The sequence below is a fragment of the Ruditapes philippinarum genome, unplaced genomic scaffold, assembly GCF_026571515.1.
Source record: "Ruditapes philippinarum isolate M1 unplaced genomic scaffold, ASM2657151v2 ctg1544_1_1_1_1, whole genome shotgun sequence".
NCBI lineage: Eukaryota > Metazoa > Mollusca > Bivalvia > Venerida > Veneridae > Ruditapes > Ruditapes philippinarum.
In genome coordinates this window covers 155,633-174,377 of record NW_026866414.1, presented here as the reverse complement: position 1 = coordinate 174,377, position 18,745 = coordinate 155,633, and the positions used below count along the sequence as shown (strand labels likewise).

Here is an 18,745-nt window from a genome sequence, read left to right as displayed (position 1 = left end):
CAGTTCAATTTCTTTACAACTGTCCCATATAACATTTTAAGTATTTGACCAGCCCCTCTTTTACAACATCACTTAAAATGAAATACGCATTCAGACTTAAGCTCGTCCTTTTACTAAATTTACTAGCTAGCCTAAATATTTACTAATTATAGGTCTCGCAGCCTAAGCTACAACTTATAAGACTGCAATCTAAAATGTTTCAACTGAAAATAGAATCATGCCATGGGCTACAAAGCAACTGCTGAAAATAATGAAGAAATTCTACAAAATGTGTTCCTTTTATGCTTTATATAACAAGCATGCTTCAAAGCTGAAATTAGTACCTCTGTACACATAGAACTGGTATATCTGAATAAACTTATATATATATATATATATGTATATAAATGAACACTTCTCACAACACATTCATCCTCATGCAAACAAAGCAAGCAAAAAAGCAAAATAGTGACCCCCGTGCATCTCTCAGCTCTATCTATAGCAGCAAATCTATCTGTCTATTATTAGCTCTGATTATTTCTAATCCATAACTTTGGCAAAATCTATATCAATTTATTTCTGATACATTCAGTTTTGTATTTAGATGGTTTTTTATTGTGATAGTTATCATAAACTTTGCGAGCGCATAATAATAATAATAATATAGGTACTCCAATCTTATTAACAATGAATTTTTCAAACAATTTTAGCTTCAAGAATCATCAAAATGAAATACAAGCTTTGAGAGCTACTGAAAGTAATCTCATTGCGTGCAAAGCTTGGATCAAATCTGTTTTCCAGCTGGATTTAGAATTACATCTGAAACATAGTTTAATAATGTCTCATTACAACTTCGCAATTTTAGTGCTTGAGGTAGACGTCAGGTGCCCCTCCATGCATCATTTCGAGCACAAGTGGGCACCTGAGTAGAAACCTTAGAATTTACATACACTTCATGGATATGCTTTTAACTGATATTGCTAATATTGGTACATAAGTTATTTTATATTATATTTAGTGATATATATATTTCTGTTGCTACACATATATAGATGAGCTGTGAGAGGAGAGAATGAAGCGAGGCAGATATTATACTGTTGCATGCAAAGTACACAGAGAATGAGTGACAATAGAGTATCCTTACGCTGAGGCAACTGGTAGTTTTTGGTCCGGACCCATGTGAGCTATATGACTGAATGACATGGGGGCTGAGATCTCCCGTGATCGACTAGCAATGAAATACAATATACATAGTCAGAATTTTAGATTCACCACTTGTTATTTAAGCACGATTGTGAATAAACTTGTAGCTTAATTTAAACCACTCTAGAGTCTGCTTCCTGGAACTGACCAGTACTGGCCTCGAGGTTATAAAACTTTTATCCAAGTTGTGTCTTGAATCTCAGGATTTTCATTGGTCAACATATGTTGTGTGCTGGTTTCTGACCAATCAAAAACCTGAGATCTGAGTTTGTGCTCATTAAATTTTATCATAACCTCGGACCCTAGTATCATGAGGAAACATGGTGGAGACCATAGTAGTTCTCAAACCCATGACCCCTGGGTCGAGACCATTTTTAGCTGTTTTTCAATTTTTTGAGCTTTTACATACATTTCAGAAATCAAGAGTTATAAAATATTCAAAGAACTAGTATAACATGATATATTTTAGCATTCCAAAGTCTGTTAAGTCTGTTAACAAAACTACAGGCCGTTGTCTCCGCTATAATATGAATCAGACAGAATCTCACATCTCTTGCTGTTAAATATTCGATTATACGTTATAAAACAGTACACTAAGGAAACAATAATATATGCTATAGAAAAATAATGAAAGAAAAACGCTACCCGAGATTATAGGAGGCAACATGAATGAAAAATGATTGTATAACAGCATTTATACATAAACCATGCCTTAGTATTAACAAAGTCTATTAATATGTTATTATAGTAGAACTGTAACTGATACAAAACACATGACACTATCTGAAGTTAACAAACCTGGAGGAAATATAAGTACTTGTAATAGACACATCTGTTATCACATTCAAACCTTTTTCTGCCTATATACAATATTTAGAATACATAATTTTGGGATAAATAAGGTGAAAAACTAACCAAACTGAAAATTTACAAGTATTTTAAATTTCTTACCACCATACATTTGACCGGCTTTAATAAAAAAGCAATAAACATGTTAAATTAATAATACAAGTCTATACAAAGAACACAGTATACTCATAGGTACAAATTGTTTTGTTATTTTTGTTACTAATTTGAGAATTTCCAGTTACAAAATGGGACAAAATCGGCACGAGGTAAGTTTCCAACACTGTAACCCCCGAGTTATAGGCAGAAAAAGGTCTTCTTATGTAAACATTTGTATCTTAGCTAAAATGTTCAAATTCATATTATGAAGCCCCATAAATTTGTCCCATTTCAATTAAAACGTATATATATTAAAGACATTGATTAATCATCACACGACTATGTTAAAAAGCACCCAAATTACTCTCTTCTTTGCTTCCTTGTTAATAAACTGTGGAAAATCCATACAATATGTATCTTTAACACTCCCTGAACCATAAAAGCTGACTTTTCTCTTTGTCTTTTATCATATAGGATTATGATTGAGTTTACAGGTATCAGGACATAACATTAGCTTTCTTACCCTTTTCCACTTCTATCATCTTCTCGCGTTTTAAACGAGAATCGTCTTTTATTCCTGTTAACACTTCTTCCTTTAAACAATTCTGCAATCTGCAGTTTGTCTTCATCTAAAATCAACAAAACACAAAATGATTCAAAAACATTAAATCATAGTTCTTCTTTTAAACTGGCCTGACTTGCATACATATATTAATTATTTCATGAGGCAATTCAATGAATTATATTCTAAATTTTTTTTTCTAGAAAGATTCTACCAATAAAATAGGATAATTCAGTTCATTGCGTTGGAAGAAATATATTGGCGCAAATGCCACCTGCTTTTTATGAGTTTACATAATCATTCCCTACAGATTAAAGGCAAATTTCGCCTCTCAAATTGAATAAATTTTTCATTCTGTTGAAAATGGAAAAAAATAGTGTTTTTTAATATTGTAATACCGTACAAAGAACATGTAAGATGCTTATCACCTGAAGAAAATAGCACTGGATACGAATTAAACTTTGAGAAAGGTAACAAAATATAAACTAACAAGACGGAAATAAGGCCTTTCATACAAGATTTACAATATAACAATTAGCCAAAATGCAAAAAGAAGCAATAGATGACCTATAAGTAAATATTTTATCACTAAATGGACTAAGTGCTATGAAATTTTTTTGAAAAATAAAAATATTACCATTTCTGAGGCTAATGGACTCTTAAGTACTTTGGTATGATATTTATTAACCTACAAACTAATATACTATTCAATCACAGACATATTGCAATACCTACTAGAGACAGAGTACGTACCATTTTGGATATTCTTGAAGTAAATCAAATGAAGAGCGTCGAAATTGTTGATTAAATTGAGGGTACCATCCCTGTTGATTGGTTTCGTCTTTTTTAGACAGAGAGTCTGTACCCACTCTGATGTCTGTACGTCATAGACAAACACAGAGTTCTCTGTATAACAGATGAGGTAGGGAGCACTGTAACCTATAAGAACAAGATTATCACATGACATTCATACTTATTATACAGTACACTTCCCATGCAACATGAATTTTATTCCCCTTGATTGTGTTTTAAGTGATATTGCTAAATCAAGGTCATGACTATTCTTATACAGCCACTTTACTTATCAAATTCTCTCCCTATTCAGTTAAGCAAGCAAATACTTGGAATAGAGCAGGGAGATTTTCTGGTTTACTCTTAAGATAAATACCTGGTTAAACCTGTACTGATGTAGAATGAGAAAAGAAAGATATTGTTATCTTAAATGAATATAGTAACTAAACTATTTCAGTTGCTTAAGTTGATAAGAACCATGTTTCGAATATGTAACCTTAAAACTTTGACCATGCCTCTATGAATTAAGTTTTTCTTACAAGAAATATTACATTTAGATAACAAGTAACTTACTGATTGACGTAGGAGCTGCTGGCCACATTATTTCTGACTGTCTACTCTTCCTACCATGACTATCTACATATATACCACACACTGAAATATATCATACAACAGCAATCAGAATAGTGTACAAATATATCATAACACACTGAAATATATCATACAACAGCAATCAGAATAGTGTACTAATACATCATAGCACACTGAAATATATCATACAGCTGCAATCAGATCAGTGTACTAATACATCATAGCACACTGAAATATATCATACAACAGCAATCAGAACAGTGTACTAATACATCATAACACACTGAAATATATCATACAGCTGCAATCAGAATAGTGTACTAATATATCATAACACACTGAAATATATCATACAGCTGCAATCAGAATAGTGTACTAATATATCATAACACACTGAAATATATCATACAGCTGCAATCAGAATAGTGTACTACTATATCATAACACACTGAAATATATCATACAGCTGCAATCAGATCAGTGTACTAATATATCATAACACACTGAAATATATCATACAGCTGCAATCAGAATAGTGTACTAATATATCATAACACACTGAAATATATCATACAGCTCATAACACACTGAAATATATCATACAGCTGCAATCAGAATAGTGTACTAATATATCATAACACACTGAAATATATCATACAGCTGCAATCAGAATAGTGTACTAATATATCATAACACACTGAAATATATCATACAGCTGCAATCAGAATAGTGTACTACTATGTCATAACACACTGAAATATATCATACAGCAACAATCAGAATAGTGTACAAATATATCATAACACACTGAAATATATCATACAGGGCCCTTATAAGAAACACTGAAATATATCATAACACACTGAAATATATCATCTAGTGTCCTCATAATACACAATATATCACCCTGTATCATTATAGTACACACTGAAATATATCATCTAGTGTCCTCATAATACACAATATATCACTCTACACACTGAAATATATCATCCAGGGTCCTTATAATAATCATGCAGGGCCCTTATAATACACACATTGAAATATAGCATCCAGTGTCCTCATAATACACAATATATCACCCTGTATCATTATAGTACACACTGAAATATATCATCCAGTGTCCTTGTTATAGACACTGAAATATATCTTACAGCAACCATCAGAACAGTGTATTAATACATTGAACACACTGAAAATATATCATCTAGTGTCCTCATAATACATACTGAAATACATTATAAAGCAGACATCACAGCAATGTACCAACACATCATAAAACACACTGAAATACATGTATATCATTCACTGTATTCAAATGTTCAGTCAATTATACCAGGTAGCTTACTCCAGTGTACAATGAATAATTTTGAAATGTCATACCTGAAATAAGTTACACAGCAAAGATAACTCTAGCTAATAACACATAACTGCAAAAAGTTACCAAAGCATTCAAAAGGGTATCAAGGAAACCCCAGTATGAAAGTGAACAAAAGACAGTTACTACCTAAAAAATTAGTTTCTATCACATAATAATTAGCAAAGAAGAAATGACTGTTTAATTTCTTTGTCTATAAATTTACTTCATTTAAGTCAAAGTTACATGATATTCATAAAAAAGATCTTACTCAACTAATCCCAACATATACTTTCTAATTATTTACATGTTTCAATTATATAGATAAAGTTAGACCAAAATACATTATCTATTCTGTGCATTCATGCTATTGTGCTCAAAGTTTTTATCCGAAGATGCAAAAAGTTACTAATAAATGAATATTCAATTCAAAATTGAAATGAATATTCAACATGGTTAAAATTTACTTATAAATATTATACAGTACATACAGTCGACTCTCGTTATCTCGAAGTCATCGGGACCGTCCAAAAAATATCGAGATAACGAAATGTCGAGATAAACATACTAGGGTTTGAGTAAGGCAGAAACTGATTTTTACAAAGGACATATGCATACCTTTGTCAAATAAACTATAGTATCCCCATTTCTTGTTTTCATAGGCCTAGTCAATATTAAACAAAGTAACATAATTGGATGTTTACCAGCGGTATACGGGTGTCTGTGATAAAAACACATAGTGAGGTTTACTCAGTAATACACCACTATAGTGAAAACATTGTTTTCAGGGTGGTTGATCCGGATATCCTCCCCGTATTCATCGGGTCTTTCTCGAGATTGTTCAACCGCTGATTGATTTGGTAGTGATGTTGTATAATTATATTGCAACGATAGAGTTTCTATACTTTCACTTTTTCACTTACATTTTAAGTCATAATGAATTGATACAATGTTTGAATATTTATAAAGAACGTAAAATTCACTCTTTTTGGACAAAAGTCAATCAACACGTTAAATAGATTAACTTTTATAAAAACAGCTCGACTTGTTACAAACATAATCATCATTATGACACGCGCTATTGAGCAATTATCGTCTAGTTTGTGTTTTTCACAAGTCTGAAGGGAACAGACGAAAGAAAACTATTAGTCGAGATAAACAAAAAGGATAATAGTGTGAAAATAACTGTTGGGGCTGAAATTTTACATCGAGATACTGAAAATATCGAAATAAAAATATCGAGATAAATAAATATTTCCAATATAGATAAAGAAGGAAGAAAATCGGGACTTTCAAAATTTCATCGAGATAACGAAATATCGAGAAAAGCCATGTCGAGATAACGATAGTTGACTGTAATTTGAGTTACATATGTAAATATCTTAAAATTTATCAATAAAAAATAATTCAACTTACCACTAAATGCAAGAAGGTACTCTTTTTCTGAGACTTCCACGGCCAGCATGGAATCTACAGAACTATGCACCAGAAACTGTAGTTGACTATCTTCCGTATTCACAAGACTAATTGGGGCTTCCTCCTTCAATAAATTGTATATCACAAAACTCGACTGGTAGCCTACACACAGTTTGTCCCCCCATAAATCTAAAAACTGCACTTGACCCGTCACCGGAATGTCGCGAATTTTCCGGTGTTTTTGTCGTGTTTTAGTCAATTCAAATGCCATTATTGTGCGTTTCATGGCCACACAAAGATAAGTGTTCATGTCAGCACGATGGCCGGTATTCGTACAAAACATTTGACATGCTTTGGTTTCTTGGATTTTGAGCGGATCGACTTCATATCCTTCCAAAGCAGATGAGTGGAGCAATTTTATATGCCGTTGCCGACCTACAAACAGTTAATATAACATCAAAGTCTTGAAACATGACAACTGTTTTATTTTTCATTATCGTTGAAGAAGACAGATTTATTCAATATAAGTTGTTAAAATCAGACAGAGAAGTGCATGGGGACCAGACAATTACAGTCACTTGTTACATATGACAGGGAGTCATATAACTCAGACCATTTATATAGGGAAATAAGTTGGGAGAACTGAAACAAGGTCGGATAAGACAGAGAGTCGATGCAATCAGGAGCTTGCTCAGGCATTCACAAATGTAGTTCATATATTCAATTTAATAAAGTATAAAATGTAGTTGACACATATGAATAAAGTGAAAAATTTAGACCGGATATTTGAATAACGCATAAAATAAAGAATTTACCACTAATAAGAACGATTAGCTGCTCCTCTGGTACCAGCTCTACCTGGAACACCGGCTTCTTTTCACTTTTATCACCAATGCGTATCAAAACTGAAAAATCAATTTATATCTCGAGGTTAAATCTCTCTTCCAAATATAATTATCTTATGTAAATGCAGTTATATTTGTCCATACTTTCATACCATATTGTTCTTATCGCTCAAAACATATAAATTCTGAAGTAAGAAGTAATATATTTCATCTATAGAAGGCATTCTACAAAAACAAAACAAATGGCAGGAATCTGTCACAAAACCAGATTTTCCACCAATATTATATATCATATAAATGTTTATATAATATGTTAAAACAACAACAGGGCACAATTCTGCCAAAAAATTAACAAATCACAAAATCCTGCTAATATACACCAGGGCACTCTAGGGCAAACATTCTGCAAATGGTTTCTTCGAAATCTTTTGAGAAAATGCACACAGAGGCATACAGCAATCTAATAACTATAGTTTTAATTAAAATAAATTGGCATGGTTAAAGATATGGTTTAAACAGATATTATTGAACACTATACCCACCATCTTTTGCTAATTCTGCTATATATACACCCTCTTCAGTACCTAGCAACAGTCTACCAGACTCTGAAAGTAAAACACAAACATTTATATATTAGTTACTGTTAAGCTATAACAAGAGCTGTTGGTAGGACAGAGTGCTTGACTATTCTCCGTGCTTGATAGTTAAACAAGAGCCTGGACAACAGAATTTTCAAAATGGCCACAATTCTGTCAAAATCCATGTTAGAGTTATGGGCCTTAGATAGTGATCTTCTATTATGCTCTCAAATAATTGTGAAGTTTCAACCCATTCCCTTCAGTAGTTTTGGAGATACCAACTTGCAGGCAGAAACTTAACCAAAGTGTGATGCCAACACCGACATCTGGGTGTTACAACAGCATTCCCTATGCTTCGAATAGTTACACTAAAACATATTGAGAAGATGACGATGGACAGATTGAAAAAAAAAAAAATGAAAAATTTGCTAAAAGAATGATATTTCTTGATCTAAATAGCTGCACTTGGCATGTGAGCTGCTGTAGGGAATAGTGAACATATGCTAATATTTCAAGTTTCAAACACCAAGTACAATTCATACAATTTTCATATACAAGCTATTCTAAAACTTACCTAAAGTTGCAGCCGAAAATGTTCCTTTTACAAGAGATAGAGAGTTGTCATATACCTCTTGAGGTTGAAATATCTGCAAAATAAAGTTCAAGTTTGTATTGTGTGAAATTGAAGAAATCATCTCTACAATTTTTTTTTTTTTTTTTTTAGTCATTTTGCTCAAATGTCAAATATTAACTTTCCAGCTTGTAAATAAAAGCACTTAATATTATAACACATTTTTCTGCACTGCTTATATCTGCATCTAAGTAGACCCATTAACCCTCAACAAACTAGCTGGATTTCATCTGCAAATGAAAGAACCAATAATCTCTAGCACTATTATTATCCACATTTATCAGCAAGTGAATAAGAGTTATTTTGGTATTGGTTAGGATTTAGGTCACACTGACATAGCGATGGTCACATGTCATCTTTTCAGCTTTTCTGCTGGAGGAAGAAGACCTCAGGTACCCCACTGATGACAACCTGTCACATGAGCAGAATCATTGATCTTCTCTAAACTAATGGGATATCTTCCTTAGACCAAGGAATCCACAGTCCCCAACAGGATTTAAACACAGAGCAGTGGGAGAGGCAAGAGATTACAGCCACCTTAACGATTGTACCATGAAGTCATTTCACGAGCAGAAAGGAGAATATAACAAATCGGCACAAACTTACAACAGTCTTAGGCAGCTTATTTCTACGTAGAAGTTTTTGCAGTTCATTAAGAGCACCGACCCATCGTTGACGTTCTGTCTCATTTTCTGCCAACATTAACACAGAATGCTTGGTACCAGGGGGATTTAATTCTGACGTAGTCACCTGTCAAAATAACAGCAGTTTTTATATAAAACACAAATTTATGAGTAACTGAAAAAAGATAAAGATAAAAGTGCAGATTTTGCAACTGTTAACAATCAAATTTTTCTATGTTTAAGAAAATGATTGAGTAAAACAACTGAAAATTTATTTGACTTTCTATGTTTTGATCAGTTAAGGTTATTGAAGGGTTCAAATTCAAAACTGGGAAAGTCCTTTACAAAAAGAGTCATGAAAAGGTAAATAAACATTGTTAATCTTCTAAAGATAAATAAAACAACGTACCCTAAATATACATGGAATATCTTTTTTGTTTGCATGTATGACATCATTTTGCAATACTGAGTTTACACAAAACTCATCATCTCTGAAAACAAAACAACAAATTACAGTTAGTGTTTCTTTCTTTGTTTTTCTGTTTGACCTCAGGAGATGGACAAAATCATTATTGATATTGCAAGCCACATTAAAAACAATTGTATTTTTTTCTCACAAAAAATTCCTTGATATTTGTAATGAATATGTTTACAAGTCTGTCATATATTGAACACAAAAAGACTTTGACAAGTATAATATATTATTATCTTCAACAATATAATTGCCCGACTAAATGCATTTCAATGAAACAGAACATGATCTTTTTTCTGCTTTATATAAAGGTTTATATCAACTGCCTACCTTTATAACTATTACAAATTTAAATAATATATACAAATTGCCATACTATGTGAAATTAATCAGCTATGGACAGGTACCTAAGTAGAAACCACAAGTCTCCTGCAATCTAGCTAGATATCCTCCTCACTTAGCAGAAGTGAAGATTACTTGCAGGGGTCAAACCCTCAGTATAGTCTGGTTCCCTGCCTACTGTTCTGCCATAACATAGTAACAAGGGCAGGTAATCCAGACTGCCTGTCAGTAGTGAGGGATAACTGACGAGTCAATGAACATAGCCATGAAACCACATAGATATCTTATTTAAGATATTCTCTTTTTGTGATACAAAATACCTAAAACCGAACTTTTTTTAAACATACATACCTCATATCTAGAACTTGCTGAACTACAGGACTAGGTGTACCCTTTTCAGGGGGTATATCAAATAAAAACAATTTGAAATCACAGACAACAACAAACAGTCTTGCCCAGCCTTTCTTTATACCGCCAAGACGTGGTACCTAAAAATAGGCAGAAAACAAGAATGTCATTACTACTACAGTGGAAAGTTTTTTTACTTTATAAAGAGCTTTGAATTTTCCATTAAAGGAGCTCCATTGAGGTAGATTTTTTTGGGAATATTAGCCCAATTTGAGTGAAAATTATTGCAACGCTTTTCATTTTGGGTCATTTTGCACAATAAAAATGTTCATTCTGGAGAAACGGATAGGGAATGATCTGATAAGTTGCATACTTGTTATTGGTCCAGACATACATCAAATGGCTTACAAATTTCAGAAAAAATATTTTCTAGTCATGGCATGCCAAAAACCTCAGTGGAGTCCAATTAATTCTATCTATGCTTAGATTGTAGTCAATCTTTACAATAGTGTATATTATTATGGAGCTACATATTTTTTTTTTAAGATCAATCACCAATGAAACATAAAATATCTAAATGAATATAGATTTAAGATGACTGTTGTTGACAGAATGGCTGCTACTCATGTGTGACCAGTCATACAGATTCGAGTCTTTATCTAAAATTTTGGTGTCTAATTTTAGATTTTGATTACTTTGACTACATTCTGAGTCACTAATTCAAAGTGTTTTCTAATTTATAAATTTTTTTTTTCGGAGGGGGGTGGGTTGGCAAAGTTATATCTTTATAATCTTTTAACCCTAGAAAATAATGTATCTAATGATATTGTTTAACATTTTATAATACTCACTCTAACATAGCCTTCATACGCTGTTCCAATACCTTTGTTAACGTCTATACCCATGGGGCGCTTTGCTAAAAAATTGCAAAAAATTTGTACTTTTAACTACAATAACATTTATGCAATATTCATAATGGACAAGCAATTCAAATCAATAAATTCTTATTAACGGTATGGTAAACCAACAATAAATGCATTTTGTTTGTTTTCTTTAATTCTTTTACATTAGGTTTCGGGGGAAAACCCTTTAAAAACCTAATAATCTGAATTAGGATTGTAAGTTTCTACAATGGTAAAGACAGAAACAAAAAGATTGACATACTTTGATCAGCAGGAACTGGGCACACAGCTGGAGCTTTATCACTACAGTGTACATGACATGTATATGCACAATCTGAAAAGAGGGAGGAAACATATCTTCTTGAAAAGTTTTCTAAAAATGACCATATTTAGAAAGAAACTGTTTTTCCTGTAGTACTATATTACTTCATACAACCTGAACATGTATTCAGCGGCAACCATTGCGATATATTAACAAAATGAAATATGCATATTATCATAAAAATTACACATTTAGCAAAAGAGAAAGAAATCAATTCATCTAATTTATGGGGTAACACAATTCTCTAAATGTATACCCTTATAAATTCTATTATGCAATATAAAAATAAAACATTGTTAGAAATAGGATTTTACCTGCACATGTTATACCCTGTCTATGTACACCAATCAACAATGACGTGCAATAGTTACACTTGTAAGGTACATTAAAACTTTTATACAAGAACTTGTGGATTTTCTGTGACTGTGATTTCGGAGTTGTTGGCGGTGTTCCAGTAAAAGGTGACCGCCATGGCTCCAACTCGGTTTCTGATGAAACACTTTGTTTGGAAGAGTTTAACGAGCCTGCTAGCACCATAGTTTCTTGCATTTCTTGTACACGTAGATCTGTACGGGAATCCGTATGTGAATCTGTCCGAGACAATGCGTCTTCACTGTCATCATCCGCAACGCTCTCATTGGACGACTATAATTGATTAACAAATAAATTACAAAATCAGTAATTTATCAACAGCAAGAATTTTTAGACTAGCTTATTGTTAGGAGATATCATACTTCAGAGTTAGATGCTTAACATAAAGGTGATAACACAAGTGATGAAAATTGAACAACAAAAAATTTAAATATATACATAACTAAACAACAAAGAAGGCTTTCTAATTTGAATTGTAACAGGTAGTAAAAAAGATGCTATCCGGAACTTGACATATGTGTTTTTTTTCTAAGCTAATAGACCAGTACAAACAAACACCACAACAGATTAGTCAACCTGTTGCGCTTTTTTTCTATGCTGTAACTGGAAAAGTTGTTCTGTACCTGCAGATTACCTGGGAAAACCCAAAATATTCTTAATTTCGGAGAAATTCTATTGATACAAACTTTGAGTAGAAATTATATTCACAGACAGCGTGTCCATGCTGATGTCAACATTGTGTTTTTTTTTGTTGTAATACATTGTGCTACATATATATATAAATATATCTATCCAAGTTTGAAAAGTCTGTATTTCCATTCTTATAAAATTAAAATGTAAATAAGAAGTAACATCATTTATGCTAACACAGCCTCCTTGATAATTCAAATACAAAAAACACAGTTTAGTTTATACATTTTTTCTTTAGTTTGTTTTGGAAGCTATAAGGTTATTAAAACATTCTCAAATCCGTTCCTAGAACCAACCAGTACTTAGCAAGGAGTGTAAAGTTTATTGCTATTGAAAATAATAGCTTGCCCCAGATAGGTTTGAAGCCATGTGCCCGTCAATCCTTAGATTACTAGTTGGATGTTATAACCACTTGGCCACGCCAAAACTTTTACCTTGAAAAACATACTTAATTAGAGGATTTTCATTAATGCTACCAATTAAATGCATTTCAAATATATCTACCATATCATCTTATATAACAAAAGGACACTCTCCCTTTCCCTAACCTCAGAGCCTAATTAGGGTTGTGGGAGATATAAATCAAGTTGCTAATGGATGGATAATTATTATTTAAAAGGAATTATTTGCTACGATAACTTTTACTTTAAAACATAAAACTTACAGGACACAATTAACAATACTGTTTATATGTGTAATTAAAATTACTCTGTTACTGTAAATCAATTGTATATGAGATTTCCTATATACTCAACAATGAGCTAAAACCATGCCAAATGCAAGTTAAAACATACATATACATGTACTTTGACAAATTACTTATCATTCTCTTTACCTCATTACAAAAGCTTAAATCTTAAAGAATACAATCAACAAGAGCTGTCAGAAGGACAGCGCGCTCGACTTTTTTAGTGCTTGCCTATAAAACAAAACTTTGACAGTTAAGGGCACACAAGACTTTAACTAGGAATTTCTAAGTACAAATCAAGAAACATTTTCACAGAGTTATCTTCTCTTGCTTACAGATAGGTCTCATGATGGCACATAAGAACTCCAACTTCCAAAGTAATATCTCAAATGGTTAAGTCAACAAGTGGACAAGAATGAAAATCTTAACTGAGTTTCTAAGTCAAAAAGGGCCATAATTCAAATAAAATCCTTAACAGAATTACCTTCTCCTGCCCATGTTTTGGGACCATGATGGTAAACAAGTATTCCAACTTTCAAATTAATATCTCAAACAGTTCAGTCAAAAAGTGGACTGGTACTAAAAACTTAACCAAGATTCTAAGTCGATAAAAGGCCTTAATTTTTAAAACAAATCCTTGACAGAGTTACCTTCTCTTGCGTACAGATGGGGGTAATGATGTGAAATAGCATTAAAAGTTTCAAAGCAATATCTCAAAGGGTTAAGGCAATAAGTGGATTTTACCCATATTCAATGTATTTTCTAAGTCAAAAAGGGGCATAATTCTGTCAAAAACCTTGACAGAGTTATGTCCTCTTGTCTGTTGATGAAGGTCGTGATGGTAAACAAGTATGGTCAGTTTCAAAGCAATACCTCCAATGGTTTTGAAATAAAGTGAGGTGGTACAAAAAACTTAACCAAGCTCAATACACTTTCTAAGTCAAAAAAGGGCCATAATTCTGTCAAAAACCTTGACAGAGTTATGTACTCTTGTCTGTAGATGGAGGTTATGATGGTGAACAAGTATGGTAAGTTTCAAAGCCATACTTGTAATACTTCTGAAATAAAGTGGGGTGGTACGAAAAACTTAACCAAGGTGTGACGCCAACGCCGACGCTAACGCTAACGCCGACGCCGACGCCGGGGCGAGTAGGATAGCTCCCCTTTTCATAGAAAAGTCGAGCTAAAAACTGGCAAAACGTGTTCTACATGAAAGTCAAGAAAAATTTCAAACTGCTATTATCTTCTATAGCTTGCCTGAGAAAACAAAACACTCCATAAATAAATGACTAGCACAAGAAGCTTTAACATTTTATACATCATTATCAAAAGAAGGACCAGTCCTAATCATTCATTTAAATTCCTGCATTTGTATTGTAATATTTAGGGTATTTTGATATCAAAATATGAAAAATTTGAATGACAGGTAATATACACTGTAGTAAAACTGCACTGAAATGGTTCCATACCATGATAGCTAGCAAGTTGATCTTGAACTTCATTAAATTTAAATTATTTAAATGTAGACCCGGCAATCAGAATTGTTCAACACTGGCCAATATTTTAATACACCTGACAGACCTCATTAAATATTTTTTAATTATTTATATAACGGTCCTGGAGAAGACATCTAATGGCAGTGGTTGTCTCTCAGCTCAAACGCAAACTATTTACCAAGGAAGCATAACTGTTACTATCCCATTCAGGGGAAAAATCTCTTAAAACCCCTAATAAGTATGTTACATGGGAAATTCAAACCAAAAAACATCAGTTTGGTCTACATATTCTACAAGGGATTAATCCACTCACAAATCAGAATTGTTAATTTTTAACATATAAAAGGTCTAACAAAAATACCCAATTGCCAATATATTCATATCGGAACACGAATTGTACATGATGCTGAACTGTAACAGTTTCTGGACAGTAACAATTTCTGGACACATACATATTTAAACAAACCAGTCAACACTATATTATTTTTCTACAAGTATTAAAAAAGTTATCTTGCAACTTTTCTATGAAAAAGGAAAAAACTGACACAAGGCTATCTACTAATTTGAGTTGAGGGATCAGGTTTTCTGAGTATGAGCATTTTCCAAATACCTCTGCTTCTTCTAAACCCTATATCCTGCTAAATTTGTATATTGAACTTGCCCTGCTTGGAATTTGGAACAGTCCATTTTATAGATTAATGGATTTCAAAACAGGAATAGTTTAATAGAAGGAGAAATATAAAAATTGAGCTACCAACAGTATAGAGCCTGGTCAGGCTTCACAGACATGAAAACTGGCCAAGCCCTATACTGGTAGCAAAAACAGTTTTTCCGTTCGAGCAGGTTAAAGATTAATGAACTATTCAAACACAGATTTTTTTCTTCTACGTTTTTGATGATAATCATGCTGTCTGAAACTCCCATTTTAATTGGTTTGCATGGTATCTTTTGTGTGTTATAATAAAGTAAACATAACGAGGTATTTGAAGAATACAGGCTCTGATTTCACTCAAGATTTCCTTCAACCAAATAAAACACAAATTAAACAGATTATTACCGAATATATAAGCTGAAAAGAAAACTTTAAATATCAGGTAACACGCTTAACAAAATACACATAGATTTACCATTTCAGTATCAACACATACCATAACACCAAGCTTAACCTACATCCATGATGATTAATCTTTTATCATTTAAAAGCAGTAAATTTTACAACAGCAAGGTTAAATCATTTTTTTTTTTTTTTTACAAAATTTCCAATCAAAACAAAAGACGGATATGCACCCCCACCTCACTGACCCAAACCATATGTTTATCTTGTAAAACATAAATTAGATTTTACTTTTTTCCAAAATTTCCTGGTAAAGTATCTTTTAGTCATTCTATGTTCTTTATATGGCATTATGGTGCATATATATTGTACATGCTTTTCTTTCCCTACTTCTTGTTCAAAGTGTAAATCTATTTTGCCCAATCACCTGGTAATATAAACATTTAACCACCTCCATCATTTTCCAGCAACAATTAACATTGATAAATTTTGTATACTATTACACCCATAAATGCATGAATCAGACACATTGTTTAAGTTTTTTCTCCATAATTATCCCTTGAAATCATGTTAATTTCATTTATTGGTACTTGGTGCAGCAACCACATATTTTTATCAGGAAAAATAAAATAAACTTACATCATTAAGAATTGAAAACTGGCCTTTGAAATAATCTATTAATGAATTAGAGTCTTGTTGTTCTTTCTCCCCTGAAACAAGAAAATAAAACAACAGTGATAACAACCTTTCATATATTACAGTTATGTGTTCATATTCTGATTTGATTCATATTGTTATAAATAAAGGTTTATTTAATACTCTACTCTTAGCTCCAGCGGCTATTGAATGAAATTATAAGAATGTGAAAGGGTGATTTAAGTTTGTCTCCGATTGAGTAACTTTAATAAAGGCTTGAGAAAGTTGGATTTTACTTTGACCAACACAGTATAGGTCATATTGCGACTTTCCAGCTTTACTTGTTGACCAAGACCTCAGATGCCCTTCTGTGCATTATTTCAGGTGCAAGCAGGCACCTGAGTAGAACCACCGACGTTCCTTAAGCTAGATGGATAGCTTCTTCACATGAATATCACATAATTTGACAATAAAATGCTGCATGACAAAAAAAATGTCAAAAAGTTTTGTAGTATCTACTTCATGTCACACAAGTAAGGATGAATAAACTTAAAGGCCACTATGCAAGAAACGACACAATATGGCAGGTTCGAAAAAAGCAGATTAGAAACTGTTAAGTTACTAGCTAACCCTGAACTTTCTTTTAAGATTGTATGGACAGCCACATCTAAATTAAAGTAACAACCAGTTATTTCTGTCAGTTGCCCAATAAATCCCACCAATCACAGTTCAGCTAAAGCACAAATTTGGGTAGATCCTTACAGCAAATTATTACTACAAATGTAAGTTGAAATGTTATTAAGTTTCCAAAACTGATTCATTTAAAGTTTCTGGCTTTAACATTCTGATATTACAACTGTTACTTACAACTTAATGTTTTATGCGAGTCCTCCATTTTCTTGTTTCTCTTGCGAAGATCTTCAACTTCTCGTGCCATCTCTTTGTTCTCTTCTGAAGCTTCGATAAGTTTGCTATAAATCAGACAAGTTGGTGGAATTATTATACGACTGAAGGCAATGTAAAAATACATTAAGTCTTGAAATGAAAACAAAAAATATCTGGTTGTGCAAACATTTGCTACTTTAAGGCCTTTCCAGTTTCTGAATTTCAAGAATATACCATTTATTTAAAATATCACAGAACAAGTCTTGAATTGGAAGAAAATGTATGCATAAATGACACTTCATATACAGTTATCTAGTAACCTGACATGCTGAACCTTTTGAGGTCATTACTTTCAAAGTGTCCTTAAATTAATATAGGGAATTGTATTGATGTAAATCTTCATGGCTGAACTAATCACTTGTAAGCTGTTCTTTATTAATTCAAGATAAATGTATTTCTATCTTAAAATACAAAATGCTAAAAAAAAGAATTTGGGTCAATATTATCCTCTTTTTTTTTCTTGTGCTCGGAATAAAAAAACATTTTTTTTACTTTAAACACAGAGACAGTACCTTTCTGCTCCTGCCAATTGTTCTTTGACTTTGTTCAGTTCCTCGGTGATTTTCGCCTTGGCTTGAATCTCACTATTCAGACTGGACTGTAGATTAAGAAGCTCCATCTTGTCCAGTCTCTGTGAGCGGCGATTTCTCCAGCGTTGTCGACCAGAGTCCTCCGATACTCCCATTACCTTCAGGTTCTCCAGTTCCTCAGTCATCTTTCCAGCGAGGGCCTGTAAGTAACCTCTTGCATCCTTTTCGTCACTCACCCTGTAAAAAACAATCTCTATAGTTCATTTATCTCATTCCAAACTTTCTAAAAACTACAGCTAAGGTAAATTTAGATTGTAAGATATCAAGAAACTGTGTTGAGTGTCTGTTAAAAGTATATGAATGAGTATTTAGATAATCAGTAATTACATAATTCAGTTAATAAACAAATTATCTTATTCTAGAAAT

The 18,745-nt window shown here is 32.6% G+C and overlaps 1 protein-coding gene across 4 annotated transcripts in view; it reads right to left on the bottom strand.

Annotated features, from left to right (window-relative positions):
• Nucleotides 1–18,745, bottom strand: part of LOC132732407 (serine/threonine-protein kinase MRCK alpha-like) — a 62,669-nt gene that overhangs the window by 19,637 nt on the left and 24,287 nt on the right. For 2 of the 4 annotated variants that reach the window (XM_060718820.1, XM_060718822.1), the window contains exons 18-34: nt 18,302–18,556; nt 17,712–17,815; nt 16,848–16,918; nt 12,223–12,553; nt 11,849–11,920; nt 11,536–11,600; nt 10,688–10,824; nt 9,932–10,013; nt 9,506–9,649; nt 8,843–8,915; nt 8,233–8,295; nt 7,661–7,750; nt 6,846–7,280; nt 4,055–4,135; nt 3,443–3,628; nt 2,651–2,756; nt 1,124–1,207 (exon numbers count right to left, since the gene is read on the bottom strand). In XM_060718820.1, the coding sequence (XP_060574803.1) occupies nt 1,124–1,207; nt 2,651–2,756; nt 3,443–3,628; nt 4,055–4,135; nt 6,846–7,280; nt 7,661–7,750; nt 8,233–8,295; nt 8,843–8,915; nt 9,506–9,649; nt 9,932–10,013; nt 10,688–10,824; nt 11,536–11,600; nt 11,849–11,920; nt 12,223–12,553; nt 16,848–16,918; nt 17,712–17,815; nt 18,302–18,556 (2,379 nt within the window). Of the gene's footprint in view, nt 1–1,123; nt 1,208–2,114; nt 2,152–2,650; nt 2,757–3,442; nt 3,629–4,054; nt 4,136–6,845; nt 7,281–7,660; nt 7,751–8,232; nt 8,296–8,842; nt 8,916–9,505; nt 9,650–9,931; nt 10,014–10,687; nt 10,825–11,535; nt 11,601–11,848; nt 11,921–12,222; nt 12,554–16,847; nt 16,919–17,711; nt 17,816–18,301; nt 18,557–18,745 lie in introns of those variants that run through there. The other 2 variants (XM_060718823.1, XM_060718821.1) reach the window with 2 other exon arrangements.